The 16,220-nt window shown below is 49.8% G+C and overlaps 1 protein-coding gene across 1 annotated transcript; it reads right to left on the bottom strand.

Annotated features, from left to right (window-relative positions):
• Positions 1–106: 106 nt before the first annotated feature.
• On the bottom strand, positions 107–15,350 carry LOC133361641 (zinc finger protein 501-like). The gene is made up of 2 exons (XM_061580624.1): positions 15,312–15,350; positions 107–8,307 (listed from the first exon to the last, which is right to left on the bottom strand). Exon 2 carries the CDS (start codon positions 8,295–8,297, stop codon positions 7,389–7,391), a length of 909 nt encoding a protein of 302 aa, XP_061436608.1. The 5' UTR covers positions 8,298–8,307; positions 15,312–15,350; the 3' UTR covers positions 107–7,388.
• Between the last annotated feature and the right edge of the window lie 870 nt (positions 15,351–16,220).

Below are 16,220 nucleotides of genomic sequence, written 5' to 3'. Positions count from 1 at the left end.
CCGCTTCCGCGCTGCTTCAACTGCGGCGTCCGGGGCCACGTCGCCTCGGGGTGCCGCTCTCCTCGACAGCGTGGGACGACGCCTCGCCAGGACGCCGGGCCTCCTCCTCCTCCCAAGCTTCATCAACATGATCCGGCGAGTCGCGACACCACACATGTTCGGCCAACACACACACCTGTCGCACACTCTCGCATCGTAACGAATGGGGGGACGACGTCGCAGCGCGACGGGCCGGCGCGTACCACTGTGGGGACTCGAATCGAGCCCGGGCAGTGGTCCGCGTTGGCCCGTCGCGTTGTGGCCGCATCGTCAGGGTCGTCGGCCGTCGTGGGACTTATTGACGGGGTCGAGGTACGCATCCTGGTTGACACGGGGGCATCGGCGACCATTATTTCCGATTTGATTTACAACATTTTGCCTGTCAAAAGCCGCCCCTTGCTACCAGTTGATGTCCCATTCTACGCGGCGAATGGGGGCTCCCTGGGTATTATTGGGCAAATTCGAGCGCAAATTTGTATCGGGGATATCAAATTATCAGGCCCGATTTTTGTTTCCTCCTCGCTGGCGGTTCCGTGCCTGCTGGGGACGGACTTCTTGGGTAGAATGCCGATCCGTATTTTAATAGACCAGGGATGCATTGAGCTCCCGTCGGGACGGCGCATGGCATTTTTACCCTCCCCTTCTGTGATTCGGACGGCGTGCGTAACTATACCTGCGTCCGTCGTCGAAACCGTTCGTGTGCCGCCGGGGGCTCAGATGTTGGTACCCCTAAAACTTCGTCGGCCCTTCGCGGAGGGTATCGGGGCCCAGGGAATACTGTTGGGACCGTCTAGGGCCGGGGTTAGTGGACCGCATTTGCGTCCGGCCCTGACCGTTGTGAGGGGAGATGGGGATCCTTTCATCGCGGTCCTCAATGTGGGATCGCAACCTGTTGTGGTTCCTCGAGGGACGGTGCTTGCGCACGCGACGCCGATGCCCTGCGAGGAACCGGTTGCGAATCAGGTCGGCACCGCCACCCGACTGCACCCACATTCGGACAGCGATGACGGGTGGCTCGACGCGCTTTGTGCGGGATCGACGGACCTGTCGAATTCAGAGCGCCAACAGCTTAGATCGCTACTGCAGGAATTTTCCGACGTTTTTAGTCGGAATAAATACGATTTGGGTTGCACTCATCTGCTGCGTCACCATATTGACACGGGTGACAGCGCCAATTCGCCAAAATCCGTTTCGGTTGAGTCCCGCCGAAAAGGACCATGTCAAATTGGCTGTGGATGACATGTTAGCCGCCGACATTATTTCTCCCTCTACCAGCCCTTGGGGAGCGCCGATCGTCCTGGTTAAGAAGCAGGACGGCTCGTTGCGGTTTTGCGTTGATTTTCGGCGCCTTAACAAAATCTCGGTTGCCGACGCATACCCGCTCCCACGGATGGACGAATCGCTGGACGCCTTGGCGGGAGCGCGATTCTTCTCCACGCTGGATTTACTTTCGGGATTCTGGCAGCTTCCTCTGGATGATGAATCGAAACCTAAAACTGCTTTCCGTACACCGCACGGCCTGTTCCAATTCAACCGGTTGCCGATGGGCTTACACTCAGCGCCGGCAACCTTCCAACGGTTGATGGAATTGGTTTTGGCTGGATTGCAATGGGAGTCGTGCCTGATTTATTTGGATGATGTTATTGTTTTCGCTAAAACTTTTGACGAACATCTCCAGAGGTTGCGGGCGGTTTTCCTAAAGATGCGGGCTGCTAATTTGAAGTTCAAGCCCCAAAAGTGTCATTTATTACGCGATTCCGTGCATTATTTGGGCCACATCGTAGGGCGCTCGGGTATTGCTACCGATCCCGCCAAAACGCAGTGTGTCAGCTCCTGGCCGACTCCCACCACGGTGGGAGAGGTCAGGAGTTTCGTCGGCTTCGCGTCATATTACAGACGGTTCGTCGCCGACTTTGCAACAATTGCCAAACCCCTACATGCATTAACATCAAAGGGGGTTCGGTTCCACTGGGGCCGAGAGGAGGAGGCTGCTTTTTGCTCCCTTCGGGACGCCTTGGTTAAAGCTCCTCCCCTGATCTACCCTGATTTTTCAAAGCCGTTCCTGCTCGACACCGATGCGAGCAACACGGGTATTGGGGGCGTGCTTTCCCAGGTGGTTGACGGCGTCGAACGGGTGGTTGCGTACGGCAGTCGGGTGTTGTCTCAAGCAGAGCAAAGATATTGTGTTACACGCAGAGAACTGTTGGCAATTGTTTATTTCGTCCAACAATATCGCCCATATCTGTGCGGTCGGCGTTTCACCGTCCGCACAGATCATGCGGCACTGCAGTACGCCCTGCGAGTTCAACAACCATCGGGACAATTGTCCCGATGGTTGGAGATCCTCCAGGATTTTGAGTTTGATACCACATACCGTAAGGGCGTTCGCCACACCAACGCGGACGCTCTGTCGCGCATGCCAACCACCCCGGAATGCGCGTGCCTCCTGGGGTCGGGACGTTGCAAACCAGCAGGGGACATGTCGGTTCCGGGCCTTGCGGCCGCCGCCGACGGCGGGACAGTTGTTCTGAGTTCCATTGAACAACAAGGGAAAGATTCCCTGTTGGGTTTGCACATCCAGGAATGGGGGCGCCTCCAGATGGAGGATGCCTCCCTCCTCGCGTTGCGTCGTCGCGCCGGGGAGGCAGGGCGGGGATCGGGTGATGCCGACGCATGGGAAATGCACGCGGGGTTGCTGTTGCACTGGGACGGGAAATCCCACCGACACCGGCTGGTGGTCCCTTCGGGCTTACGGGGTAGGGTGGTGTGGGCTGCTCATGAGCGCCTCCTCCACCTGGGTACCCAAAAGACCCTCGCCTTGCTCCAGCGTGATTTCTTTTGGCAAGGAATGACAAGGGATGTCCCTGATCTGTTGGCTTCATGCCCGAGGTGTGCACAGCGGAAACCACCAGCGCGAGAATCTAACCCGCCCTTGCAGTCTATCAGGGTCTCCAGAGTAAACGAACTTGTCGCGCTGGATATTCTGGGCCCATTCCCCGCCACCCCTAGGGGAAACAGATACTTGTTAACCGGGGTCGAGTATTTTACGCGCTGGCCTATGGCCTGGCCCCTGGCCAATCAGTCGGCAGCAGCCATCGTCGACGCCTTTGTCCAAGGCTATGTCATGGACAAAGGTGCCCCGGAACGGCTGCTGACCGACCAGGGTAGAAATTTTTCCGGAAAACTCCTCCAACAGGTTTGTGAGCTCCTAGGAACGAAAAAGGTTCGTACTTCCCCCTATCACCCGCAAACTGACGGGATGGTCGAGCGTTTGCATCGTACCATCTCGTCTATGTTATCACAGCAGGTTTCGGACTCACAGACGGATTGGGACTTGAAAATCCAAGGGGTCTTGGCAGCATACAGATTGGCCCCCCATGCTGCAACGGGATTTTCGCCATTCTTCCTCATGTATGGGCGCGACCCTGACCCACCCATTCGGGCGCAGCTGCAGATCCCCACACCACTAGGAAAAACTAAATTAATTGACCATGTCAAATTTAACCTTGAAAAATTGGCGGAGGCACGGGATGCTGCCATGTTAAATTCGGAACAGCGTCAAAAAGCTAACGAGCGCCTCAGACTGGGTCGCGCGCACGTGCTGCAGTGGAAGCCAGGGGACAGAGCATGGCTGCACTGCCCCCAGGTACCGCTCGCAACATCCCCTAAACTGGCGCGGCCGTGGAGGGGGCCCGTGGAGGTGGTCGAGGTTCTGCGGCCTCAGTGTGTCCACATCAAATGGGGGAAGCGCCGGTGGTTTGTGCACCCCTCGAGGCTAAAACCATTCGTTGCGGTGCCAGGCCCCACTCCACACACGCATGGCCGAACATGTGGGGGGTCGGCCGACTCAGGGGATCCGTCCTCACTGCCCTCGCCTGACGTGTCGCCGGCTGTCCCGCCCACAGGTGCACCGGGACTGACGAGCTCGCACCCACCTACTGCTGCAAGGGACGCCGAGGTTCCCGCGACGTCAGACGCGGACTCTATACAAAACAAACAACCGCCACCGGCGGGTTCGCCACCCGGGATTGCCCCGTGTGACGGGCCTGCAGCAAGGACACGCGCAAAAATGCGCAGACTCTTATAATGCATTGGACGAACATTTTTTTTTCCTCTCTCTTACGTACGGTTGCGTGGTGCTGCGCCGGTGGGGAGCTCCTACCACATTTTTTTTGTTGTGTTGCATGTGTGCTGCGAGTTCCCTGCTTAACCTGTATATATGCGTCGCTCTTACGGTATTCGTATTTATTCAGGGGGGGTGCGTCGGATTGTTCCCTTCGGGGTTGTGGGTTTTGTTGTTGTTGTTGTCGTTGTTGCTGTTGTTTCCTTCATGTTAGCGTTAAAAACGTTTTTTTAAGGCACACGCGGGGATCCTGGGGTTAAATAGCCTTTATTAAAGTTGTTGCAGCCGGGACGGCTGCGAGCTGTACAGGGGGGGGTGATGTAGGGCTGTTACAGAGGGGCTGTTTGTGTAGGGCTGTTTGCATAGGGGCTAACGGATAACAAACACAGTGGGCGGGGACTCCGTGAGCACACGGGGTGGTGCCCGCAACGACGTCCGCACTGGACGGCGTGAGGGGGGTTTCGATCCTCTAGGGGGGTATAAAAAGGGATGAGCCAGAGAGCTCGGGGCTCAGTCTTAGTGTAGTTAAGGGAAGACAGAAGACCGGCCAGATAGGCCCTGGACTCCCCCTGGGACGCCGCCCTTGTAAGGGCAGCGCAGGCTGGAGCCAGTGGTGTGGTCCCGGAACCAGAGGTAGACCTCTGGGATTCCGGGTACCGTAGCCCGACTGACCAGTGTCGGGCCAGACAGCCTCCCCTAGCCCGTTAGCGGAGGACTCGGCTAGGAAGGCTAGCTAGGGGTGAATTCCCAGTGTTACGGGTGAGGGGGCCGATACATCCCTCCAGTGCTGTAAGACATTGTGCAAATAAATACGTGTGCCTTACCACGTTGTCCACGCGTCTTCAAGAGTACTTCAGTTGCAATACTTCCCATCGAGTGCAACCGCAGCTTCTCACGTGAACCGTAACCACATAGAAGAACCCCGGTACCCCCCGCAGACCGTCAACAAAAACGGACAACCAGCGGCACCCCCCGCAAACTGACAACACGCAGCGCAACCGCGGTGTGAGCAAGAACCCCGTCGGGGACCGCACAACCGCGACACCACCCCCCGACACCGCGAACCGATAACACAACCGAAACAACATACGCAACCCAAACAACATACACAACCCCTCCGAATCCCACCTTACAAGGTAGAGTCTGTATTTACTGGAACATAGCTAATGTGAGCCGGTCCTTGACACTGGTCAACCCCGCCTTGGCAGGGTCTTGCATTCCTTGGGATTCCGAATAATGGCAACAAAAAAAACAATAGCCTAAAGGGCGCGGCCCCTCCTGAATTCCACAGTAGCATCTAATCAGATCCAGCCCCTGACACTTTGCACACGCCCGTCTCAGAAAGCATCAGAGACTCGGATCCGGTGGAGCTTGGGAAGACGTTGCTGGCGGGTTGGAGGGCATCGGTGGCGCTGCCGGCGCCCTGCTGACACCCCAGCATGCTATGGCGATGTGGCCCGGCCAACCACACCTGAAACACTCGGCCGTGGGACCCCAGGGCAGAGGGGGCTGCCCCGTGGTTACCAACCCACCTGCGAGGGCCTTCTCCCGTGAATCCCCCAGCTACACACCACAGCCACCATGTCTTCCTCCTGCCATGGCCAAGCCTCCACTTTGGGCCAATGCTGGCAGGTCTTGTGACCCTGAATTTCCTGGGCCACCTTCAAGGACATGATCCCCATGCCTTCAGCGAAGGGCAGGACGATCCCCGACTCCCGCGCCAGCGCCAACAACCCTTCCGTTGCCAAGGAGTCGAGCGCCGTCTCACCCATCTGGGGGTACGCTTTCCGTCCCAGCGCCAGCAGCGCCTCCCGGAAAGCAAAGGGCATCTCAGCCTCCCCTCGCTTCCGCTGGCGAAACCTCGTGCGGGCATCGCGCGGTAGGCCAAAAATTACCCCTTGCAGTGCCATCGACTCCGGTGCCCCTCCAGCGCTGTCCCACGCTCTTCGAAAAATAGCCCCCACCAGCCATGCCAGGCCCTCCATGGGCAAAATGGTGCCCACCACATGCGCGGTCCCCAGTCCAGGCTCCTCCGCTCCCACATTGATGGGACCGCCGCCAGGGTCCCCTTGTGACTTCTTTCCGTGCCGCTAGCCACGACGCGCCTCACGCACCATCCTACGCTCCCCTCAACATGACGGTCCTCGGCTATGACGCGTGCTCGGCGCGTGACCGCGGAGGATGGGGCTCCTCTCTCACGGATTCGCCGCCGCTCTCCCGCCGATCCGCGGCCGCTCTCCCACTGATGTGCAGCCGCTCTCCCGCCGATCCACAACCGCTGTCCCGCCGATCCGCAGCCGCTCTCTCTCTACCATTGGGCTTTGTAACCGAAGTCCCGGGGCTGCCGGGAGGATGAATATTTCACCGTTCCAGTCCTCTGACACTATAGGTGGGTTCTTTCTTCACCCCACTCCTGACACCAGTTGTAGTGTTATTGTAGCTGAAAACAAGGTTTCTCAGGGGGCACCTTCTTTATTAACACCTTCACAGGTTGACCATCGCACTCTTCATAGTTGTCTAGCCTAGCCTTAACACAACCGTGACCGGCTAACACCGATGGCGCTGACCGAGACAGCCAACAACTATCCGGCAACGCAAAATCTAGCAAAGACGGCAGCAACAAAGGCGGCGAAGATGACAGCGACGACGAGACGAGCCCACTCCCAGAACCGGCAACCCTGAGCTCCCGCTCTCAGCTGCTTTTATGCTACCCAGCGCGGCCTGGCTCTGCCCTGGCCGCGCCTCCCTTCTCAAACCCACTAGCAGATTCTAGGGGCTTCCAGATGGGGGCTTCCGTGACCCTTGCCACAGTTCCTCCACCCTGCCAACACCCTATGTATATGCTCACCGGCGTGTGTACTGTTCGTCCACCGCAGTTGCCGTTGCTGGACAATAGTCTGCACTATTACACTATACTAGCACAGAACCAATTGGGTAGTGGCGAGTTTAACGAAACATTGATATTTACGCGATCTAATCCAAAAAACCTCTATTATGGCCAATTAAGCAAGCACCATATGAATGCAAATATTATTATAACATAGTGAAGGCTTGGGAGCTTATTGGCTCTCGTTTCTGGTTAGACATCTACCCAACCGACAGATCTACAAATACTCGCCGCTCTTACGCTGCAGGTTGAACCTAGGAATTGAGTGTTCATCTTCACATTATTTTCATTAAAGGCCTGTGACAAAGATGAACCTATTGGAAGTTCATTGTGTCAAGCTTACACATCCACAGGGTCTCCATTTGACTTTGTATTGTCTAAGAAGTCCACCCACACCTCCACTTCTACAAACTTCGGGGAGTTGCCTCGCTCTGCCTCAGAATCAGAATTCTCCTCCTGCTTCACGTTGCCTCCATCGATGTGAAGGTCTGATTTTCGAGCTGAATCTTCATCTTCACAGTTTACCTTCACTTCTTTGCTCTTTACTGTCACTTTTTCACACTTCACCTTCGCGTCTTCATATTTCATCTTGATACCTTTCCAAGTGTCAAAGCTGGGATTTTCGTCTGGATCATGTTTCATGAGGGAAGGGCTAATTGCAGCACTTTGGCTTTCACAAGTCGATTTCAAACTCCCCTCCTTAGGAATCTCCGGATGCCTATGTGTTCTCTGGTGTCTCCGAAGAACTGATGAGTCTGCAAATGCCTTCTCACACACAGTGCACCTGAAGGGTTTCTCACCTGTGTGTATTCTCTGGTGTCTTTGAAGAACTGATGAGTCTGCAAATGCCTTCTCACACACAGTGCACCTGAAGGGTTTCTCACCTGTGTGTATTCTCTGGTGTCTTTGAAGATGTGGTGACTGTGCAAACACCTTATCACACACAGTGCACCTGAAGGGTTTCTCTCCTGTGTGTGTTCTCTGGTGCCTCTGAAGAACTGATGACCGTGCAAATGCCTTCTCACACACAGTGCACTTGAAAGGTTTCTCTCCCGTGTGTGTTCTCTGGTGCCTCTGAAGAAGTGATGGATGTGCAAATGTGTTCTCACACACAGTGCACTTGAAAGGTTTCTCTCCTGTGTGTGTTCTTTGGTGCTGTGTCAAGTTTCCAGTACGATCCGTGCTGTTTGCATACTGGTCACATTGTTGCCTTTTTGTACAGAGCTGTGCTGAGTGCCTTCGCTCCATCACACCAATTCTGAAGAGGAAGTGTCAGAGGAAGCGTCAGCTGCAGACAGAAAAAAAATATCCACACCATCTATGTCAGTATGGAGGGACAGAGGAATGCATACGTACACAGTCTAACATGACATACACGTCTATACTTATTCATATTTTCATGATATAGTGAAAAAGATTTCCCAATTCATCACACGGTCTGTTAAGGCACACAATGACAGGACAAATGGTCACCAATATGCTTGGACACCCTAGAATTGAATGCTCGGATGAACAGACCTAACCTCAGCTGCATATGTGCTGTGGTAATTTCCTGACTGTTTCCATTCGTTTAAAAAGTTCCAGAGAAAAACTAAAATAAATTATTGTTTTGATTTAACCTCCGTGTTCAAAAGAGTTAATATACTTTACAGCAAATATAAACTTGACACTGTCACACACTGGCATGGTAAAAAGGTGGTGGTGTGTCCAAAAACATGCCTGGCTGCCTTCATCTACTCAGTATTAATGCTTTCTCACATCACCAAATAATTAAGGATCAATCAACATAGCAGAGGCCTACAATAAGTCAGATACCACTAATCAATTATGTTTGCTGAATCTTAATTATGGAGCTTTCGTGACTGCAGGAATTATTCTTTGGTTCTTTCGGTTAAATCACGTCTAAAGATAAAATAATAAATTAAAATAAAAGCATATTACGACGTTTCGATTGCAACACAAGCAATCATCATCAGGCAAAAAAGAAATAGCAACAAAAATCTAACTAGAAAACTATAGACAGACATACAAGCAAGCAGACATCACAAGGACACACAGAGAGAGGACACATATCGGCACAAAGAGAGGGGTCGTTTCTGTGACGGTCCCTTAAATATAGAGAGGGGGGCAGGGACGGAGAGAGGGAGGGGGCAGAGAAAATTAGCATATCAATGAGTGGCAAAGTGCTGCTGCTGCTCTAGTAAGATGACGACGTGGCACGGCACGCAAGCTTGTAAATTAGGAGAAAGGCACACTAAAATTAAATAACCTCGCAAAATATCGAAATGTGATGTAATACAACACAGAGAGTCGGTCAACACACAATTAACGCTGAGTTCATAATGCAGTAAGATAACTGCGCCACCACTCCCGACAAAAACAAACTCTTACATACATACATTTCACATTGGGAAGGACCAATCGGAGGGTCCCACAAGGTGGCCGGGGATTGGACAACCCGGCCACGAACAGGTATAAAAGCCAGAGCGCTGAGAGCTCTTGGCCAGTTCTGCTACATGAAGACCCAAGTCGGCCGAAGACATCTAGGACCCTGGACCAAGCCCTCCAGCCCTTATCAGGGCTAGGGCTCAGTGTAACCAGTGGTCGGGGAGAGATCCCCTAGGTCCAGCCAGAGGACGCTGGGATAACAGAGAGATTAGATAGCCTGCAAGGTCGGGAGGCTGTGTCTCCTCAGGGTAACGGGTGAGGGGACCATATACCCCCTTGTTGTGATAGGGACTGTGTATTAAGATAATAAACAGTGTGTGCCATAAAGAAGTTTAACACGTAGGCTTTCGCGACCAATATTATTCATAATCAACGTTTTTGGGTTTAGATCGCGTTATTTATAAATGTGTCGTAACCCTCCACCACCCGACACGGCCAATCAGTAAAAAAGTGTCACGTTGACAAAAGACAAATAGTTCACTGCTTTAGCCCACCGGTGTGTTGAAGCGTGAAACCACACCATTTACAATTTGAGTACGACGTTTCGCTGGTAATTGCATCCAGCATCATCAGGCAATTCGCCAGAATGGTGAATTCACCAGAATGGTGAATTGCCCGATGATGCTGGATGCAATTACCAGCGAAACGTCGTACTCAAATTGTAAATGTTGTGGTTTCACGCTTCAACACACCGGTGGGCTAAAGCAGTGAACTATTTGTCTTTTGTCAACGTGACACTTTTTAACTGATTGGCCGTGTCGGGTGGTGGAGGGTTACGACACATTTATAAATAACGCGATCTAAACCCAAAAACGTTGATTATGCCATAAAGAAGTTTAGAAGTCCGTCCTTTACAACACTACAGATGCACCAGCTGTGCTCCCCGCTGTCTTGCTGCGTTTTAGGCACCCAGCATTCCACCCATTCATGTGAGCATCGCTCCTCTGACCTCATTGTTGTTGCAAAGCAAATACCTCCAACTGCCCTGCCGCATGTCACCAGCTTCCTCCACAGAGGCCGATCTTGACACTCCTGGTACCAGTCATCAGCAGGTCTGATCACCTCCACATCCTCCAATCTCTTCTCGAGCCAATGCCATGCCTGATAATAGGTTTTTCCCTTTTTTCTGGCAAAAAAATCTTAAAACACCAAACTGAAACCTTTAACAGGGAATCATGTCTACATTAACCACAATGCTTGTGGTCAGAATGCAAACAAAAAAAACATACTCTGATAATATATGTATTGTCCTTGAAACTGATTGGTCCACACCAGAGACAGCTTTCTTTTAAGCCTCATCTCAAACGGTGTGGACCAATCAGTTTCAAGGAAAATGCATCTATTTCAGAGTGTTTTTTTTTGCATTCTGACCATAAGCATTGTGGTTAATGTAGACATGATTCCTTGTAGAAGGTTTCAGTTTGGTGTTTTAACATCTTAACACCTGTTTTGTTGCAGGAAAAAAGGGGAAAAACCTATTATCATATTTTGGTACTGGAAAAGGAGATCCCATGATGTAAATGCCATGCCTGTTTAGACCCTAATATCTGGACTAACAGAAGCTGCTTGAACATGCGTTGTCTGGTTATGCAGGAATGATGACCCAACCAATGCAGCCTCGTCTGCCAAAGAGACTCACTGATTATATTCTGTACTGATATTTTAGGGGTCTGTAAGGTTCTAATACAATCACGCCTGGTTCAATAGAGGAGGGAACATAGGCAGGCCAGCCTTAAATGTATAAGCCAGCACAGACGGTCCTTAAAATACGTTAATATTTTGGATCCATAGAGAAAGGAGTAATATCTGTGACTAAGAAGAATCACAGCTTCGTTAGTTTCTAAATCTGCTTGTCCTGGGCCGGCCCCGGGGTCATCCCCCAGTGGGATGTGCCTGGTAGAGTGCGAGGGGGAGTCTATTGGGGGGCATCCTTACATACATTCTCTATTGATATCACCCCTGGAACGAGGTCTGGGGTGGTGTTCACCAACAAGCACCTGGTGGCTAGGTGACTCACGTAACCCATTGGGGCCCAGCCTCGAATGGCTTCGTGGCGCTGTCCTGTGCGCCCACCATCCGCAGGATGAAGCGTAAGAGGCAGGTGCGATGCCAGTATGGCAGGGAGATGGTCTCAGACAGACTAGACCTTGGCCAAACCTCCTACGCATTTCACAAGTAGTGCTAATCGCATATCTGCATTTCCCATAAATATGCTAAATTCCTCTTGATATGCAAATTATTTTGTCTAGACGCTCTTCGCTCCTCTATCCTGGCATAAATAGTCGCTCCAAGCCTGGAGCGTGACATTCAGACTCTGTCTACTTGACGGACCTGTTCTCCACCAGAGGACGGCTGCTTGCGTTGTGGCCGAAACGTCATGAGAAATATTTTATTATGTTTTATTTTTATTATTTTATTACTTCCTTTTCCGAAAGAACCAAGAAGATGAATCCCTGCAGTCACGAAAGCTTTAAATCGAAATGCTATGTAATGTAATGCATGGGGCCAGAGTGAATTTCTGCCACAAGCCAAGTTGAATAGGAAATGGCTCTGACTCCTGGTCACGCAGCTTTAGACAGGCCTGCCCAAAATCATGAAAATCCTCAACGAATATGAGCAGAGACATCGAAAACAAAAGACCAACCCAAAGCCCCAAGCCTATTTATGGTACTATAGGCCTCAATTATATAAAGAAAGCAGAGATATAGTTTCTGCTAAAAATCCGTACTCCTCTGCTGTAGTGGATGGACAGAAAATACAGCAGGCCCTTTAATATCGCGGAGGTTACGTTCTTAGAAAGTGCCGCGCAAAAGCTAAAAGCGCGATATTCAATACTTAAGCCTTACCTAAGTAATCGCATTAGGTAAAGGGCAACTAAAATTTACATCACAATTGAAATAAGTACTGTACTGTATTCCAAATAAACTATAAACTAAACAATTGAAATACATCTTGACTTCAAGCTTTCATATTATTTGGGTCTTTCAGTAAAGTCACGTAGATAGTTCAAGGAAAATAACAAAAAACTACGACGTTTCGATCACAACACAAGTGATCGTCATTAGGAGGAAAGCTGCTGAACGAAGACTTTTATATGGTGTAGTCCTAGGGTCATAAACGAAGTTGGCGGGGCTAGTGATGTTTAGGTGAGAAATTAGCATGTTAATGTAAGATCGGAGAGCGGCATTCGCAACGAGTGCGCGGGTGGCTATGTTAATGTGAGAGATTAGCATGCTAATGTAAGATCGCAGAGCCACCGGTCGGTGTCCGTAGGTGGCCCTGTTGGCACGAGAAATTCAACCTGTTAATGTAAAATCGGAGAGCCAAAGCCACGGGAAAAAATTAAAAATTTACATCAGAAGGTGGCAGGAAGGGAACATCACAGCAAGTTATGACTTAAACTGGTTGATAACGTCCTTCCAATGATTGTTAAGTTTGTACCCATCTTCTCGGTTAAAAATGTATCTGTGTCTGTATATATGGATGGCTTCATGAACAAATCTTTGTTGATAACCAATGGGTTTGCAAAGTATCTTCGTCTTAGAGAAAAACATTTCACGTGACCCCACAGCATTAAAACAATGATCAGCCACGGTCGAGGTATTGGTCCTACCGTGTTTCAGATCTGCCTTATGTTTACGAACACGGTCCGAGACATGTCGCTTAGTTTCCCCAATATAGATACTGCTGCAGACACAGCTTAGTTTGTAGACGCCAGGGTATTGCATGTCAGGGATCACATCCTTCACAGAAGTGATCAGATCACAAATTTTATGTACTGTGTTAAATCGAACCTGGATCTTGTTTGTTCATGATTTAGATTTTTTGAAATCCTATTGGTGACTCCTGCTATGTATGGCAAGGTGATGGTTTTGATTGGGTCCTTGTTATTTTCTTTGAACCATCTGTGACTTTATCAAAAGACCCAAAGAAAATTGAAATAAACATTGAGAAACCGTATACAAAAAATATTCCAAGACAATAAAAGAGTATAAATATATGGTTAAACACGTGGCGCACACTGTAGGCCGAGTGCAACCGAGGACAAACACGTGCGCTTGCGCAACACTCGGTTGCACGAGTAAACCACCACCTAATTTGGAAAGGAAACAGGTGCAGCCCGGGTCAGCCTGGGGCTGCACCTGCTTAAATGCACTCACAACATCTGAAGTAGCTGTCATTCTGACGGCTGAGCAACATGGCACTCGAGGAATCGTCTTGTAACTGAGAAACAATACCCTGCACAGAATTGAAGCGCACCGATCAAATGATGATCTTCAATGTCCACGGATGTTCTAGCCAGGTGATGATGGCTAACATTTCCTACTTCGCCAAGCTGACCCAGCAGCAGGCTTGCCAACACAAAAGAAGATTTCCGACATGGACTTCTTTGCCTTCAGGGTCATAGTGCGAAACAGCAGCTTCAATCTATTCTTGAGATGCAGAGCTCTTCTGCCAATTTGCTGTCGACATGTACGCAAGCTTCATTCGATTAAACCCACCAGATGGCAAAATATCCAACATTGTCTATCCTGAAGCTCTCCGTGGGTAACGAATTTAAAAGCTGTCCTCATTATGAAACAAACAAGCCCTGCGATTGTATAACACAACCAAAAAACCGTGACAATATACACACATTTAGACTTCATTGGCAGAATTCAATAATTATAATAAAGCCAGCATGGCAAGACATTACCCTTAATGTTTGATTATTGAGACCTGAGCTAAGCCGGGTAACTTAGTTATTACTGAATAAATACTATACTGTACTTCAGATGATGTTGTGCGTGATTTGGGAGCGGTAGTGAAATGGTTCGCGTGCTGCGCTATGAACCCAGCGACCTGATTAATATTCTCACAGAGCCAAGCCACAAGATTTGGCTGTCGCCTAATGAAGCTGGTTGTAATTACTGGCAAAACGTACTCGGATTGTAAATGTTGTGGCTTGGCTCTCCAATACACAACCGGTGTGCTGTACTAGTGACGAATTGGCACGTTTTGTTTACGTGACAAACCTTACTAGTTGGCTGTGTCGGGTCTGGGGGGTTTAACGACACATTTATATATTTAAGGCGATCTAACCCAAACAAACCTGGATTATGGATGTACATTTGGAGTTTGCGTGTCTCTCTGCATGTTTGCGTGGATTTTTCCTCGGGTCCTCCGGTTTTTCCCTCCATATTTAGTCAACATCACCACGCGTTTAGAGTATTTGACCGATATCCATTTCCACACGTTGATAAGCCACTTTGTTGTGGGCAGGTCGCTTCTAAAAAAAACGGTTTAGCTCAAGTGGGATTGGCCTGATAAAAAATATAAAAACTCTAGAAATATTTAAAATAAAAAAAAAGTTTCTAAGTAGTGAGCCAGGTGAAGACAAATTAAACTTAAGCAGAGAAATAAAGCAAATGAAATCAGGAGGAAAGGCCCCGCAATTGGGCAAGGCCCCGCGTTGTAATGTTCCAACCTGGACATCGATTCCATACTCGCTGATACTCAATTGATATCCCTACGAGAGAGAGGAGCGAGGGTCTACCTGGGTAAACAACAACAACCACCACGACAACAACAACAACCACAACAACCACCACCTCGACAACAACCACCACCACGACAACAACAACAACCACCACCACAACAACAACCACCACCACAACAACAACAACAACCACAACAACAACCACCACCACAACAACAACCACCACGACAACAACAACCACCACGACAACAACAACCACCACCACAACAACCACCACCACAACAACAACAACCACCACCACAACAACAACAACAACCACCATGTGAACTTCTCACCTCGGATCTCCGTGAGTGTGCGCGCAGAGCTGCAGCTTCCTGGTACCTCGTGACGTCACGCGGCAGCAGGTGACATGACGTCACTTGCGGGATACAATACCCTCCCCCAATGAGCGGCGGAGGAGCTGAATAAATTATGGTGACGCGGCCCATGTGTTGTGATGGGCGTGGCTGCTGGCCCCGTCTCAACTCGCGACGGTTTTATGATTAAATTATGTTAATGAACCGCCAGTGACTGGGAGTAGCTGCCTTGATGACATGACGTCACTGGCTGGGTTGACGTCAGAGAGCGGGGTTAGAGTTCAAGTTGATTGCGATTCCTTTTCCATTGCTCCCTTTCTTGATCAGAGCACCCTTGGGTGGGTCAGCTCAATAACGTCGATATTCGTGTGTAGATTTGAAGCTTTCGTAACTGCAAGGATCATACTCTTTGGTTTTTTCGGTAAAGTCACGTAGGTTAAAAGAAAACAAATTAAATCATGACGTTTTGGAGCAATTTTACAGCAATTTTGCTGTGACGGTTTTGCCTGAAAACGGAAGCTTGTGTTGCTTCCGAAACGTCGTGATTTAATTTATTTGTTTTCTTTCAACCTACGTGACTTTACCGAAAAAACAAAAGAGTATACGTATTCTCCGCAGGGAATGGATTCTTTGCTCCGCTGCAAGTTTTCCCCCCACGACTCACCCATTGACACGACGGTCAATGGTACAGCGTATAATAACAAATAGTATAACATTTATATGCTTAATACAATGTACAAAGTAACATATAGTATCGTAATTGTATAGTAAACATATAGCAGTGTGATACACATTAAGGTGGGTAGAATAATACATAGTGTTATATTAAAATGTATAAGGTGGTTTATAGCAATACAGTATATAATTTAATGTTGGGTTTATCTATGG

Source organism: Lethenteron reissneri, unplaced genomic scaffold, assembly GCF_015708825.2.
Source record: "Lethenteron reissneri isolate LAM-NWPU_2019-01 unplaced genomic scaffold, ASM1570882v1 scaffold_116, whole genome shotgun sequence".
In the NCBI taxonomy this organism is placed as follows: domain Eukaryota; kingdom Metazoa; phylum Chordata; class Hyperoartia; order Petromyzontiformes; family Petromyzontidae; genus Lethenteron; species Lethenteron reissneri.
The sequence above is the reverse complement of the archived record's forward strand: the minus strand, read 5'-3'. Positions and strand labels throughout refer to the sequence as shown.

Bases quoted from the DNA above. Each gene is read 5' to 3' on its own strand.
- LOC133361641 (XM_061580624.1), bottom strand. From the start codon at position 8,297: ATGGAGCGAAGGCACTCAGCACAGCTCTGTACAAAAAGGCAACAATGT.